This window comes from Triturus cristatus, chromosome 2_1 (assembly GCF_964204655.1).
Source record: "Triturus cristatus chromosome 2_1, aTriCri1.1, whole genome shotgun sequence".
NCBI classification, from domain to species: Eukaryota; Metazoa; Chordata; class Amphibia; order Caudata; family Salamandridae; genus Triturus; species Triturus cristatus.
Genome location: NC_140581.1, coordinates 1,089,147,539 through 1,089,163,608, shown reverse-complemented (window position 1 = coordinate 1,089,163,608; position 16,070 = coordinate 1,089,147,539). Strand labels below are relative to the sequence as shown.

General features: G+C 51.5%; 1 protein-coding gene across 12 annotated transcripts in view; it reads left to right on the top strand.

Annotated features, from left to right (window-relative positions):
- The window catches only part of ANKRD17 (ankyrin repeat domain 17), a 1,008,651-nt gene that overhangs the window by 327,247 nt on the left and 665,334 nt on the right, over window positions 1-16,070 (top strand). For all 12 annotated transcript variants that reach the window (XM_085636371.1, XM_085636340.1, XM_085636333.1 and 9 more), the window contains exon 11: window positions 5,560-5,647. In XM_085636371.1, coding sequence (XP_085492497.1) covers window positions 5,560-5,647 — 88 coding nt within the window. The remainder of the gene's footprint in view (window positions 1-5,559; window positions 5,648-16,070) is intronic.

Genomic DNA, 16,070 nt, shown 5'->3' with positions numbered 1-16,070 from the left:
AGTTGTGGCTAACAAACCGAAATTGGATCAGTGGTAGACTTCTCTCACTTCCCCAACCGGAGCGGACTGTAGTGACAAACTCTTCACTCCTGGGCTGGGGCAGGCCTCTGGGAAAGTTGGAGATCAGAGGCCTCTGGCGGAGTCAGAGTACCACATCAACCTGTTGGAACTCCTGGTGATTCGCTTGGCACTGAAAGCTTTTTCACCTTTAATCAAGGGAAGGACTGGTGCAGGTGTTCACGGACAACACCACTGCCATGTGGTATTGCAACAAACAGGGCAAAGTCATTGACCCTATTTCAATTGGCCCAGCGTCTCTGGACATAGCTAGAATATCAGTGCATTTTCCTTGAGGCTAAATTCATGGTGGGCTGTGTGAAAACCAGAGCAGACAAACTCAGCTACAGATGCCTAGCGTATCACAAATAACTTCTCCACCTGGAGGAGGTATAGGGTCTCTTTCAGCAGTGGGGAGAGCCTTGGTTAGATCTCTTCGCCCTCCGCCAAGCCAGTATACACCTGCCTATGGGACACGTTTGTGTCATGGTATGCTTCCCACAACATTGACCCCCCTCCACCCCCCTCTCTTTCTGCATCCCTATCTCAAGTTCTGTTGCTTGCATTATACTTTCCAGTTCTATTGTTTGGATTAGCCTTTGCCCAGCAGGGCTTTTCTCTGGGTACAGTTGAGGTTTACTTTACTGCCATCTCTGCATTTTTCAGTTGGCTGAGCCTACTCTCTTTAATTCACCCAAAGTGGGCAATGTCCTTATAGGCATGCAGCATGTTTCCCCCACACGCCATTAATAGTGCCTCAGGGGGACCTCAGTTTGGTTCTCATATTTCTCATGTGTACTCCATTCGAGCCGCCTCACAGGCACAATCTTAGGCTCTTGACTTTAAAAACTGCGTTCTTGGTGGCCATAACATCGGCTAGGGGGTGTGAGAAAGTGGCTCTGTATATACTGTTCCCTAATAGGTACAGGGTGTACAGAGTCCACAGTCCCCCAGAGGCTGATAGAGGTCAAAGTTAGGTATGACCTTACTCTCAAAAGTGGTAGCTTGGTCGAGCAGTAAGGCAGTACCAGAGGACAGTGTAAAGCATTTATTGTACACACTCAGTCAACAAATGGTTTCACACACTCAATAACTGAACTCTAGGCCAATGGTTTATATATATAAAATATATGCTTGTTTTATTTTTAGAACCACAAAGGGGGTAAAAATATACTTTCTCAGAATGAGAGGTTGAATATAAATACTTTTGTCTTAAGCAATAAATTTATGTAAACAGTCACAGTTGGTTGCAATAAACAATCCTATTTCCTAAACATAACAATGCATTGAGCTCAATGGTAAATTCAGGTTATTTGTAATAAATTACTTTTCAGATTACTTTTGGAATTCCAGGTCTGGCTCCTAGATCCAGCCTTGGGTCAGTATTCAGAATCAAGTGATGAAAGTCGACTTAATAACTGTAATGATTTTTAAATAATATTTAGCTATTTCAAAAGTTAGCACTTAGAAAATATTTCAAAGAAAACATTCATTGGATCTCTATGGCAAGAAATTCAAATTGCAGGTAGAGTACTTTATCGTTACTTTAGTAATCCAGGACTGGGTACCTAGACCCAGGACTGGGGTCCTTATCAAAAACAGGTAAGTAATTTCGTTTGCAGAAATGGTACGATTTTAAAAGAATATTTCAAATTTGCAAAAATAGACACTTAGAAGAAATTTCACAGAAAAGCAGACAATGGTTTCCTATGGGAGAAAAATGAGTTAGAGGTAAGTATAGTTGTGGACACTTTTCAGGGTCAGGGCTGGGCACCAAGATCCAGCACTGGGAGCTCACCTAGGAGCAGGTGAGTAAATTCGTTTTTGTCACTTGGCTGATTTTTGGTGAATATTTGCAGTTTTGAAAAGTTCACACTTAGAAGATTTTTGAAGAAAAAGCCAGTCAATGTTACCCTATGAGGAAAATGAAGTTAGCGGTTTAAGGGTAAGTACTCGACTGGCAGAGTTGAAATTCCGGGCATAGACTCGGGGGTCCCCCAGTGTCAGGTAGGTACAGTTGGTTCACCCTCAGCGGTTTCAGGACGGCCGGGTGCAGAGAGAGTTAGGCCCAATGTTATCCTATGAGGGATAGGGGGGCCTTGGTTGGTGGCTGCTGTCTGGCAAGCCACGCGGCTGTGGGAGCTGGGCTCCTGGTCACTTACTCAGGGCAAGTGGGGAAGTAGGTTAGTGTAGAGTGCACTGCCAGGGCCACTCGGGCGGCTGGGTGCAGGGTGCTTTTGAGCCGTCGGGCGCTCAATGGAAATCAATGGGAATGTTCCGGTTTGGAAAAAGGCTGCAGGCTCGGGGACGAGGATGCTTCAGGTGCCACCACCACTTCGAGAGGTAAGTTGGGTAGTTGTAGGTTAGGTGGGTACCCCAGGATTGGGCACAGGGGGCCGCAGGGCGCCGGGTGCAGGGGTGCCTTTTGATGTCGGAAATCTTACCCTCTGGTTGATCGCGGTTGGGGTGGCACTCGGTTCTGAGGCTGCAGGCTTCTTCCGGGATGTCGAGGGGGGTCCTTGGGTGCCGGACTCGGGGTCACAGTCGCCGTGGGGTCGTCCTCAGGGTCTTTGTCCACTCCGGCACTGGCCAGGCTTGGCTGGTGCAGAGTGTGTTGGGTCCGCGGTTCCGGGCTGCTGCCAGGGGTTAAAAATAGGTTTCTTGAGTAGAGCCAAGTCCCAGGGGCTTAGAGCCAAAAGGTAGCCAGGTCCTCCGGGGTTGGTGAGGTTGCTGGCCACGAGAGATGCCGCGCTGGTGCAGGCTCGAGAGTCGACAGGCCGGTAGGGCTGGGGCCAAAGCAGTTGGTGTCTTCTTCTCTTTTTAGCAGCTGCAGGGCAGGTCCTTGTTGTTCTTGCTCTTCTTGTAGTTTTCTATCTGGAACGGGAGGAAGGAAGGTTCAGGGTGCCCCTAAATACTAAATTTAGGGGCGTTACAGGTAGGTGAAGGCCAGGGACCAATGGGTCCTTGTCCTGGGGTGGGTACACCCCCTATCCTGCCTCTCTCCTGTGGGAGGGGGGCAGTAGCCTAATCCTGATAGGGTAGGGCCTCCCATCTTCAAGATGGCGAGAGCCCGGAGATGTGCTTCACCTCGCCTCCCCCACCTGAGGGGTGGGGTGGGCAGGCTGGCACATCCCCTGTCCTTGTATGGGGTTTCCGGCCAAGCTTCCCGCCAGAGTGGGGGGTTGCAGTGGCCTGGGGAAACTCCAAATGGCGGCCTGCCTTTGAAGCTTCCCTTTGCTCATCCTGGGGGAGGAGATTTCTCACCTCACCCAGGATGTGCATTGTTGCAGGCCCGGGAGAGCAGGAGCTCTCCCACCCAGGGGTCCAGCAACGTGTCTGCTGTGTGGCAGCCTGGGCAGCCTCAGAGCAGACGTGGATTGTAAGTTAGCTGTAAGGGGGCATCTCTAAGATGCCCTCTGGGGTGCTTAGTACATTAAATCCTACACTGTCATCAGTGTGGGTTCAATGTGCTGAGAAGTTTGACACCAAACTTCCCAGGCTTCAGTGTTGCCAATATGGTGCTGTGGAGCTCGTGTTTGACAAGCTCTCAGCACCATGTACTCTTAAATGACAGCACTGCACTTACAGTGCCCAGGAATGGACCCGGGTACTGTAGGGGCACAGGGCTCCTGCTCCTGTGCCCACACCATAGGCGTAATGCACCCAGCTAGAGGGGTGGCTGACATATGCCTTGGCAGTGTAGGTGATGGGCATGGTACACAGTGATGTGTGCCATGTCGACTTTGTTTTGTCCTGCACCCAGACACTCAGCCTGCAAGGGCAGTGTGTGTGTAAGGGTACAGGGCCTCTGAGGGTGGCACAATGAGTGCTGCAGCCCTTAGAGGCCTCCCCTGGCCACAAGGCCCTGGGTACCTAGGGTACCATTTACTAGGGGCTGACATGTGGCTAGGGTTTGCCAATTTGGAGTTTGTGTGGTTTAAGGAAGGAACATAGGCCCTGGGCACCTGATTGGCAGGAACCCAAGGTACACTCAATCGAAGTACATTCAGAAATTTAGCAAAAAGTGGGGGCATACCATGCAAGAAAGATGGCACTTTCTCACAGGGGGGTCACCGGATTACAAGTACTTTTGTCACACCCTCTTTAGACCTTTCTATTGAGGCAAGCTGGTTCTCCGGACATGTGCCTCAATCCTTCCAAAGGTTGTGATTTACTTCCATGTGGGCCAAAGCATCACCCTGACCACTTTCTTTGCTTCATCTCGTCCCTCTAAAGAGGAAAGGAGACTCCAAAGTCTGACTCCAAAAAGAGTGTTGTTCTCTGACTGCATGAGAGAATTCAGAGTGGACGATGCAACACTTTATGGGCTATGCGGGAGCAACAAAAGGAAGTCTGTACAGAAGAGAACATTCTCTTAATAGATTGTCTAGTGCATTAAGATCTGCTATGTACAGGCTAACTCTACCAGAGTCAAGGCTGCAACCACTGCTGTAGCATGTGGCGTCCCGGTTTCACATTCCACCTCCGAGGAGGTATTGCTCGAGTATCTATTGTATAGTAAGGAATCTGCAGCTAGAAGTCTCTATCAGGTTAACAAGTTACTTTCCTTATGTAATGCATATCTGGTAGAGACTACTAGATATGTCTAGCCACAGATTCCTTTCGGACTTTGCAAAACAATTACTGAGTAGGGAACTCCCTTTCAAGGGACTTGGTGTATCACGCCAGTGGTCAGTGCGCATCAAGGCTCCGTGCGTGGGAAGTTGTGAAGTAATGTACGTCAGCGTGCTGATGTAGTGCCTATATAGGTACCACACAGTTCACTTCTGGGGCGGGCGACGCCATGCAGAGCTGAACGCCGCTCCCTACTTGTGTGCAGGGGTACTGCCAGAAAATGTTCCAGATCCGGTCTGATGCCTGGGGATAATTCAAAGGTAGTTGAGGCTAAATATTCTCTACCTGTTAGGGCATTACCGAAGATAAGTAATTTCTTCTGTATCAACCTAACATGGGATGACATCAGTAACATTTTCACTGGCCTGCAACATTTAGCTTGAAGGACGAAAGGGTGCAATATCTTGGTGCGCTTTGAACAAAATCTCATATCGGCCATTTTATTCAGATCCTATTATAGATCTTTAGTTGGGCCCTATCATAAAGAAATGTAGAACATTTTCTGATTGTAGTAGGTTGTATATAGGAACAACACAGCAGTAAGTTTGAGTATAAATGTCAATCTGTCTCTGCAGCTTGTAATGATTGGGGGTGTATACTGTATGGCCATGAGGCCATTTGCAAGGTGTGAATGCTTCCAGGTGTAAATATGAGTTTTAATAATTGAGAGCCTATTATGACTGTCCAGCAATTTGTTTCATTGCTGCACTTGCTCAGAATCTGTTTACTCATAGATGCACAATACAGAATGTTTATGCTAATTCACCATATTGTACATATTTGTTTTTTTTGTGGTATTATGTTGCCCTGTAAATGATTGTAAAAGTTAATTGTGGTAAGATATTTACATTGTGATATAATTTCTAGGAGCATGAATCTGAAGGTGGCAGGACCCCTCTGATGAAAGCAGCAAGAGCCGGTCATGTTTGCACTGTTCAGTTTTTAATTAGCAAAGGTAAGCGCCCACATGGAGTTGAGTATTGTTATGACTGATAATTTCTCTTACTTTGTAATAGTCCTCTGGTTTAGGCAAATGAGTCAGTGATAATCATAAGTCACGTTTGCCTCCAGATCATGATGTAGCTGCGTTTTAGTTGCTTTGAGGTATTGAGAGCTTGCTTATTCCTTTCTTCCACTACCTGGCATGTGGACTTTCATTCTAATTCCAGGATAGTTATTTTTGTATGATATTGTATGAGCATGACCAAAGCATCTGAGTAATATATTTTAGTTGTCCATTTGAACCAACTGCTACAGTTTTATTTGGGAGAGAAAAGGTATCCTGTTTAATTTAACTGTTTTTGAACTTCAGTTGTTCCAGCAACAGTTTTCCATTACTTATTATCATAAGGCAACATATAGAACTGTATTTGCATGAGATGCCATGTGCAGGATTTAGTTATCTATAGACACTCTATTTAATTTCCCTTACCATCAACAGACCTGCCCCTGATTACATTCACTTTCTGTACAAATACTTCATCGACTTCTGAAAACTGAGATGAGTAAATCCATGTGCTTTTACGAATTTGTTTCTCGGTCCCTTGTCCCTTTCCTGTGCTTAATCCAGTCTGGCCTAGGCTGACTGGTGGCATGCAAAGATCTGTACACTCTCTTCCACTTTTACCTTATTGATAAAGGCTGCTACAAGAGCTTTATTTAGTATATGTTGTGGGTGTGGAAAATGTGTAAGATATTTCTCCTTTGACATCAATTCTATTCCATGACTTGTTTGTGGTGTCTTCCAGTGCCTCCCCCGTTTGAAACCTAAATTTAGCCTCTGCGTGCCAACGTTTTTCCAAGAGCTTTACTCTTTATTTGGAAGCATGAAAATAATCAGTTTCAAGGGAGGAGCCTAGCGCTTGACCAAGATGGCCGCGTGAGCTCTGAGCTCCCGAGACCCTCGCGCCCTCCGTCGACTATCCTGTCTCTAATCCTGTCTGTATGCATGGCATCGTGTAGATGACCTGTCAGGGAGGCGATTGATGCTACCCGCGGTCGGATCGCCCACCGGGAACCGGAGTTATGCATGGCGGAAGATTGCGGCCTATCTCCGAGGGATGCCAGGGGCTAGAGTTGGCAGGATGCCCGACTTCTAGTTGAACAACAACGGCCAGGCGAGGTGTGAACTGTCGGATGGAGGTCCCCTTCCTTTCACTTTCGCTTTCTCTCCCTTTGTCTGCCCTGCCCCTGGAGAGCTCTTGGTGGCTTTATTATCCTTTGGACGCTCTACATGCTACTCTGGCGGCCCATTGCAGAACTGATTACTCCTGATTCCTCTCGTTGAGAGAGGGCCGTCTTATCTGAACCGACCTGCTTGGTACCAACCATGTCGGGCAAAGCAGAGGTGGATCGGCTGAAGCCTAAGTCTACCAGGCGGGGAGCCTATACTCAAGTCAATAATATGGACCGCTATGCTCTGCAGAAGGGATCACCGAGTGGGTCGAGCCAGTCGCCGGATACCCAGAAGGAGGCCTCGCCCTTGGCCCCGGAGCTCTCGCTGCAGGATGTCATGGGCGCGCTCGAAGGGATGCAGACTTCGATTGGGAGACAGTTTGATGCCCTGGTGCATAAGGTGGATGCCATCTTGGTGGATGTTAACCTAATCCGTGCGGACTTGGGCAAAACGAATGAACGGGTTAAAACCCTGGACCTCAAGACCACGGGCCTCGCCGATGATGTCACGGAACTGCAGACCGAGGTTCGTAAGCTGAGGACCGAGAGTGATCTCGCCGCCCGCCGGCTGGAGGACTTTGAGAGCCGGGCCAGGCGCAACAACGTGCGCGTTATCGGGGTCCCGGAGTCCTCGGATGAGGCTTCGGTTGACCTGCTCGTCGAGGACTTGGTGCTTAACCATCTGCAGCCTAAGGGTCTTGGGAAGTTCTTTGCGGTTGAAAGGGCCCATAGAGTGCCGGGTGGGAGGCCCAAGGTGGGAGCCCCACCGAGGCCGATTGTCGCCCGGCTCTTTCATTTTCGAGATCGGGACGCTATCCTGCAAGCATCGAGGGTGACGGGCCCGGTCCCCTTCCAGAACGCGTCGGTGAATTTCTATCCGGACTTCACTCAGCAGGTGCAGAGGCAGAGACAGGGCTTTCTGGGGGTGAAGAGGTGACTTCGGGAGAGGGATCTGAAGTATGCCATGCTCTTCCCTGCCAGACTACGTGTGGTGTACGAAGATCGGACATTCTTCTTTGAGTCTCCTGTCATGGCCGATGAATGGCTGGACGCTTTGCCCCGGCGGCGGACGGGAGAGGACACTGCCGCGGATGGGGACAGTGGCCGGGATGGGCAAGGCTGATTTTTCGGAGCCGGTCTGACTCGATTTGACTCTATTTGATGACTTGATTAGAGTGCAGTAAATGCGGAGGGTTGCGGGAGGACGAGGGGAGCTCTTTCCTCCCTTAGGGTGCTTTTTGTAGATTTTTGGGTTTTGTAGGGCGACAGGCACACTGCAAGTTGGGGGGGCTTTGTAAGCTGGTGCAGGGTGGGGGGGATGGTTGGGATTTTGGGGTTGTTGTTGGGGGGTCTGTTTCTGCAAGGCGTAGTGATCATCTTCGGTATTGTCCCATGGTGGCTCTTCGGGGGGGGGGGGGGGGGGGGTGGGCCTCTTTGTGTTTGGGGATGGGGGGTAGAGGTTTAAGTGTTATTAGCTGGAATGTTAATGGTTTGGGGGATCGCATTAAGCGCGGGATAGTTTTGCAACACTTGAAACGGTCAATGCCAGATGTTGCCCTACTGCAGGAGACACACCTTATAGGTAACACGTGCTATGCTCTTAATAGGAAGGGTTATAAATTCATAGCTCATTCGGGATTTTCCTCCGGGTCTAGGGGTGTGGGCATCCTTGTCAGGGCCTCGCTACCATTTGAGGTGGACTCCACCGTTGTGGACGATAGGGGGAGGTTTGTGGCGGTGGCGGGGAGGTGGGAAGGTAGAACTTTGGTTTTAGTTTCGGTTTATGTCCCTCCAGCCCTGCAGGCCTCCACGTTTGTAGATCTGGGTAGGGCCTTGCTGGATCTCCCGGGGGGTATGTTAGTGGTAGGGGGGGACTTCAATGCTGTCGGCTCTGGGCTGCTGGATAGGTACCCGCCCAGAGACACAGGGGGGGCTCAGAAGTGGCTTCCAGACTTCCTAGACACACTCGGCCTGATAGACTGCTGGAGGCTCCGACATCCCACACAGCGTCAATACACCTTCCACTCCGGGGCGCATGGTAGCCTTTCTAGGATTGACTATCTGCTCACTTTGGCTGTGCACGCCCCTTTGGTGTCTGAGGCCAGGCACATGGCGCGTGGCATATCGGACCATTCGCCAGTGTGGGTCAGGCTGGATGTCGGCCGAGAGGGAGGGGAAGGGTGGCTCCTATTAACCCCTGGTACTTTCGAGATTCCAAGATGCGCAGCGCACTGGTGAAGACAGTTGATAATTTTTTCAAGGATAATCTGGGGTCCGTGGACTCGGCAGTGTCGCTCTGGGAAGCATTTAAGACCGTGCTGCGAGGGTAGGCCCTCTCACTTGTAGTGGCGGCCAAGCGGCGAAGAGAGGGCGAGGTTATGCAGGTGGAGGAGGAGATCGTGGCATTGGAGGGAGCGCTAGAGGAGGAGGTAACAGCGGCCTCACTGCACGAGCTGAGCTTGAAGCAAGCCGAGTATAAGGACCTTGTGACAAATGCCGCTAAGACTCTCAGTAGGGAACAGCAGGGCCGCCTGTATGATGTTGGTGACAAGGCCGGGAAGCTCCTAGCTTGGCTGGATAAAAAAGAACGGGTTAATAGAGTAGTGCCGGAGCTGACGGGAGAGGGGGGAGAGGTGATTGTGGAACCTGAGGGGATTGTCCAATGTTTCTCGGACTATTTCCGTAAGGTTTATGCCTCGGTGTCGGATAGGCCGCCCGAGGACTCGCGAGACCTCTTGCGGGATATCGCTCTGCCCTGTCTTTCTGATGTAGATAGAGATGATCTTGATGGAGACTTAACGGTCGATGAGGTGGCGGGAGCTATTCGCGCGCTGAACTCGGGCAAGGCCTCGGGCCCAAATGGCTTGCCGATTGACCTGTATAAACTGTTCCCGGATAGGGTAGCCCCTCACCTGCGCGCCATGTTCGTGGAGGCGCGGGGGAGTGGGACCCTCCCGTTGGACCAGAGGCTGGCGACAATTGTTGTGATACATAAAGATGGTAAACCCCGAGATAAGTGTGCCTCATATAGGCCCATATCACTCCTCAACGCCGAGCCGAAGATCCTGGCTAAAATCCTGGCGGGCAGATTGGTCAGGGTACTTGGAGACTTGATTCACCCTGATCAATCCGGTTTTATTCCGCATCGCAACACCGCGTTGAACCTTCGGCGCCTTCATGGGGTGATCGCCAGGGCTGGCACGCTGCGAGAACCGGCTATTGTGGCGTCTCTTGATGCCACGATGGCCTTCGATATGGTAGAATGGGAGTATTTGTGGGCTGTGCTAGCCAAGTTCGGCTTTGGCCCTGGTTTTGTGAGCTGGGTAAGGTTGCTGTATGAGGGACCCCTTGCGAGTGTGGTGGTAAATGGCTGGGCATCGACTCCGTTCCGGCTTGGGAGGGGGACTCGGCAGGGCTGCCCCCTGTCGCCTCTGTTGTTCGCCCTTGCTCTTGAACCTCTGGCGGCGTGGATACGCTGGCACCCGGATATACGTGGCCTTCGGTAGTCGCCCGAACACGAGGACCGCATTTCGCTATATGCTGATGACATCTTGTTGTATCTTGCCTCGCCCAAGAACTCACTCATAGTGGTCTGTGACGTTCTTACGTCCTTCGGTAGGAATTCGGGTCTCGTCATCAACTGGAGTAAATCGTATTTATACGTCCTGAGTGGTGAGGTTCCGCCGGTCCCGCGAACTTGTTCGATCCAGATTGCTCAGCAGGGCTTCGTGTATCTGGGGATCTTTATCTCCATGGACCCCGCTTTGCGGTATGAGAGAAACCTGCTCCCCCCCCCTGGCGCGCCTGCGGCGGGATGTTGAGGGCTGGCGGAAGCTGCCGCTCTCCCTCGTCGGGCGCGCTGCCTTGTTCAAAATGATGTCCCTTCCTCGGTTCCTCTACGCATTGCAAAATACTCTAGATTGGGTGCCGGCCAAGTACTTTCGGGAGGTCGAAAGCCTCCAACGGACGTTGTTGTGGGACGGGCGGCCGCGGATAGCGATTGCTAAATTGACGCTTCCATGGTATGACGGGGGTATCGCGCTTCCAGACATCCGACGCTATTACTGGGCCACCCAGTTGTCCGCGATTAACCACGGTTTCTATGGCCCGGCCCTCAGCCCTGGTTATGCCATGGACAGATGGTTGTTGCGCGGTGGGAACTATCTTAGGGCGTTGTACTCGCGGTCCCTCGACTCATCCCTCACGGGGCCCACTGGGGTGGCGGTGCGTGTATGGAAGATGGCGACTGACTCTCTGGTCTGGAAGGATAGGCTCACCCTAGCTGCCCCGTTGTTTGAATCTGAAAGGTTGGGTAGGCTTTGGCATACGAAAGGGTTTGATAAATGGGACTTGATCGGCATCTCCAGGGTTGGAGATATGCTGATTAAGGGTAGGGTGAAGTCCTTTGAAGAGTTGCAGAAGGAGTATGAGTTGGGGGCGTCTGAGTTTTTCCGATATGTTCAGGTGCGTCATGCCCTGCGGTCAGTCCTCGTGGAGGGTGAGAAGGTGCCTGAGTCCTCTCCTTTGGAGGACCGGATCCTTGATGGCCATATGCCGGAGAGCACGATCTCGCTCATCTACAAGAAACTGATAAATGTTCGGGCTGATATGCTACTGGGGCTGCGGGACCAGTGGACTAGGGACGGACTCGAGTTGGATGATGAGGACTGGCAGTCTGCTGTTTCCTCTCCTAAGGAGGTTGCGATCCCGTCGCGTCTGAGGCTGGTGCAGCTCAAGATCCTGCATCGAGTGTATGTGACGGGGCCGCGACTGGTTCATATGGGATTCTCTGAGGAAGGCCTATGTAGGAGGGGATGCGGTATGGAGGGTACTTTCCTACATATCATTTGGGAATGTGGTGTCATCACGGAATTTTGGAGGCGAGTTCATGCGGCGATGGGGGAGGTGACGGGCATTGCTATGCAGCCGGAAGCGCGGTGTTGTCTCCTGAATGTCTGGGGGCCCACTGACCATGATGAGGCACAGACCCAGTGGGTGACCCTGGGTAACATGGTTGCTAAGAGGGACATCGCGCGCTTGTGGGGTTCCGGGGGGCCCCCCACGTTAACTGCGTGGAAAGAAAATATGGACTGGAGTATGCTCAGGGAGAAGACAGTATATTGCGCCAGAGGCCGCCCTCGGAAGTGGCATGCCATCTGGGGGCGGTGGAATCAATACAGGGGGGGAATATGTCTTGCCCCTGACCTGGATCCCCCCGAGGAACAGCTTTCTTCTTGACCTTCTTTCCAGCTCAGTATGCAGATGTGATGGTTAATTGACTTCTTGGGCCTCTGCTTTTCCCCCTTTTTCCTCTTATCATAGTACTGTGGCTGTTAGACGATTGGGGTCCGGCTCCCCCTGAGGGGCTACCACCGTGGGCATTCAGTGTTGTTGCCTTGCTGGGGTTTGTTGTGTGTTTGTAATTATTAAAAATGGAACCTTCTCACCGCTCCTTCAATGTACTGTGGACGATTCTTTGTACTCTCCTATCGAAGCTGCCGAACCTCCGGGTTGTCGGCTGAATAGCTGTGTCCAGACTCTTGAAGAAATAAAGGTTTTTAAAAAAAAAAAAGAAAATAATCAGTTTCATCTGAGGCCCCAGGTGGGGAAGGAGGAGATGCCAGCGAGGCCTGCAAAGCCGCCTCGTTTCTCCATTTGGACTCTTGACGCCCCAACACCGGGAAACGGTGGATAGGACGACACGCAGGGTCGCATCACCCGTGGAGAGTCCACGCCCCCGGGAGGCCCGAAACCAGCCCCCGGGGACAAACTGCGACACTTACCCACCGGGGAGCGACGATCACGTGACATCGGAGAAAGGCGAGGACGACGACCACGGCCAAGTCTGAAGCCGTCAGTCGAAGCAGACCGAAAGGAGGACGTCGACCTGGAGAGACGCGCCGAGAGAAGTTTCATCCGGTGCTCCCGCCGCGACTTTGGCTTCAACTGTTGGCACTGCGTACAGTGTTTGGTGCCGTGATCCTCCCCCAAACACCACATGCAAATAAGGTGAGGGTCCGTCGCCCACATAAGATGCCCACAAGACGTGCAAGTCTTAAAGCCCGAAGGCATTTGCACTGTTCCACTAAAAATTGGAAGAAAAAAGGGCCTAACAGTCCCGTAGCAAGGTTCGGATCCGCGTTGCACGCGGAAGAGGAAATAAAACAGATGTGGGCGCCGGGGCTGGTCTTATGTGACCTCGCTGATGTCACGTACGCGGACGACGCCTGGGCAGAGTCGCGTGATGGCGCCCCGCCCCAGGCGCGCAGGATTGATGTGGCAAAAAGTTTCCGGATCCAGTCTCACGCCTCGGGATAATTCTACGTGAAGGAACCTGCGGCTAGTAGTCTCTATCAGATAAGTTGAGCAGACTTCATCTGACAGACCATGAGTGGTGTCTGTAGGTCCCAAGGTGGCACATGGCCTCTTCGATCTCTGGGGCTTGCATGGGCTAGAATTTTTCTCCACCACCAAACGTGGAGTATCAAAGCTTCTGCAAACTAGAGTTTCTTCCAAAAAGTTCATTGGGAGTGACATTCACTCTGAAATGGTTTACTGGTATCCTGTATGTGTCCCTGACACTTCATCCCTTGTCTTGAGATCCAAGGAATCTCCTAATGGACCAGTCCCTAGTAGCCCCTGACTGGGCTAGAAAAGCGTGTGGTACTCTGAGCTCCTGAGCATTTATCCACTGATACGACGTCCTTGTTGCAGGATCTCCTTTCTTGCTCAACAGGGGAGGATTCTACATCCAAATCTCAAAAACCCATACCTTCATGTGTAGAGTTTATGCGGTGACTGCTAAATTCTTTTTTTTTTCTGTTTAAATCTGTTTTTATTGTTTTAAGCGAAAACACTCTTTGGCAGCGTACATGACAGACAGGAGTTCGTAAGCATGTGCAGGTGATTATGCCGTACTGGGGCCGGTGACTGTTGTACCTTAACATGCATTCAAACTATGCTTCAGCCGCTTCCCACTCCAGAGCTAACTGTAGTATCTTCAGCAGTTCTGGTGCAGTCTCACAAGGAGTGACAGGAGCAACCGTACGTCAACCAAGGCTCCGTACCTGTAACCATATGCCGCTCGCTCAGTTCAGGTATTTAAAACAGACAGGTTACATACAATTCCCAAGGGCTAATCATAACAATAACAATGGCAGACTTCATTCCTCAAGTCCATCTGTGTCGAGCGCTGCGAAACGTTTGTGTCGTGGTGTTGGGGTTCATCATCCAAACCCTCTGCAGGCAAAATTTTTTTTTTTTTTTGTATGCCCACCACAGCCTTTCATTGGGAGGACAGTTACGTGTCCGCTCTTTTGGCCTTATTATTTTTTTCCTGACCAACCCTCTTTACATTACAGATTTAGTTTAAGGGCCTAATGCATACATTCCCTCTTTAGCGATTCATCAATCCTCCCTGGGACCTAAATCTAGGACTGGCACTTCTTTTATGCACGTCATTTGACCCTATTCACAGTGTGAAATGGCTTCTGATAATCAAGACAGTGTTTATCTGTGAGAGTGCCATCTTTCTTGCATGGTATGCCCCCACTTTATTGCTGAATGTACTTTGACTGAGTGTGTCCTGGACTCCTGCCAATCGTGGGCCTAGGGCCTATGTTCCTTCCCTTAAAAAAAAAACTCAAACCCAAATTGGCAAATTTTGGCCACATGTCAGCCCCTGGTAAATGGAACACTAGGTACCCAGGGCCTTGTGACCAGGGAAGGCCTCTAAGGGCTGCAGCACTAATTGTGCCACCCTTGGAGGCCCTGTACCCTGACACGCACACACTGCCTTTGCAGGCTGAGTGTCTTGGTGCAGAACAAAACAGTCGACATGGCACACATCCCTGTGTGCCATGCCCACCACCTACACTGCCCTGGCATACATCAGCCACCCCTCTAGCTGGGTGCCCTATGCCAGTGGTGTGGGCACAGGAGCATGAGCCCTGTGCCCCTACAGTACCCAGGTCCATTCCTGGGCCCTGTAAGTGCAGTGCTACCATTAAGAGTACATGGTGCTGAGAGTTCGTCAAACATGAACTCCACAGCTCCATAATGGCAACACTGAAGACTGAGAAGTTTGGTATCAAACTTCTCAGCACATTAAACCCGCACTGATGCCAGTGTGGGATTTAATCTACCAAGCACCACAGGGGGCATCTTAGAGAGGCCTCTGAAACCTAACCTACAATCCACGTCTGGACTGAGAGGCTGCCTAGGCTGCCACACAGCAGACTTGTTGCTGGACCCCTTGGTAGGAGAGCCCCTGCTCTCCTGGGCCTGCAACAATTCACATCCTGGGCAAGGTGCTAGGTCTCCTCCCCCAGGATGGACAGGGGGAAGCTTCAAAGGCATGTCGCCTCTGTGAGCTTCCCCAGGCCACTTGCAGCCCCCACTCTAGCGGATAGCCTGGCCGGAAACCCCAAATAAGGACAGGGGATGTGCCAGCCTGCCAACCCCATCCCTCAGGTGGGGGAGACGAGGTGAAGCACATCTCCGGGTGCTCGCCATCTTGAAGATGGGAGGTCCTACCCAATCAGGACTAGGCTACTGCCCCCCTCCCACAGGAGAGTGGCAGAATAGGGGGTGTACCCACCCCAGGACAGGGACCCATTGGTCCCTGCCCTTAACCTACCTGTAACGCCCAAAATTTAGTATTTAGGGGCACCCTGAACCTTCCTTCCCCAAATTCCAGATTCCAAAATACAAAGAGCAGCAAGAAGAAGGAAGACCTGCCATGCAGCTTCTAAGAAGAGGAAGACACCAACTGCTTTGGCCCCAGCCCTACCGGCCTTTTGACCCTCAAACCTGCTTCTGCTACAACCCGGCACCTCTTGTGGCCAGCAACCTCATAAACATGGACCTGGCTACCTTTTGGCTCTAAGCACCTGGGACTCCCATGAGCAGAGGCTCTGCTCAAAATCAGCTTCTAATCCCTAGCATCAGCCCGGAACCGCGAAACCTGCACACTTTGCACCCGCCAAGCATGGCCTGTGCCGGAGTGAACAAAGACCACGAGGATGACCCCCTGGCGACTGTGACCCCGAGTCCGGCACCCAAAGACTTTCCTTGATGCTCCTGACGAAGCCTGCAGCCTCATACCCAATTACCCCCCCCCCCAACCGTGATCAACAGAGGGTAAGATTTCCTGACACCAAAAGGCACCCCTGCACCAGGCGCCCCGCGGCCCCCTGTGCCCG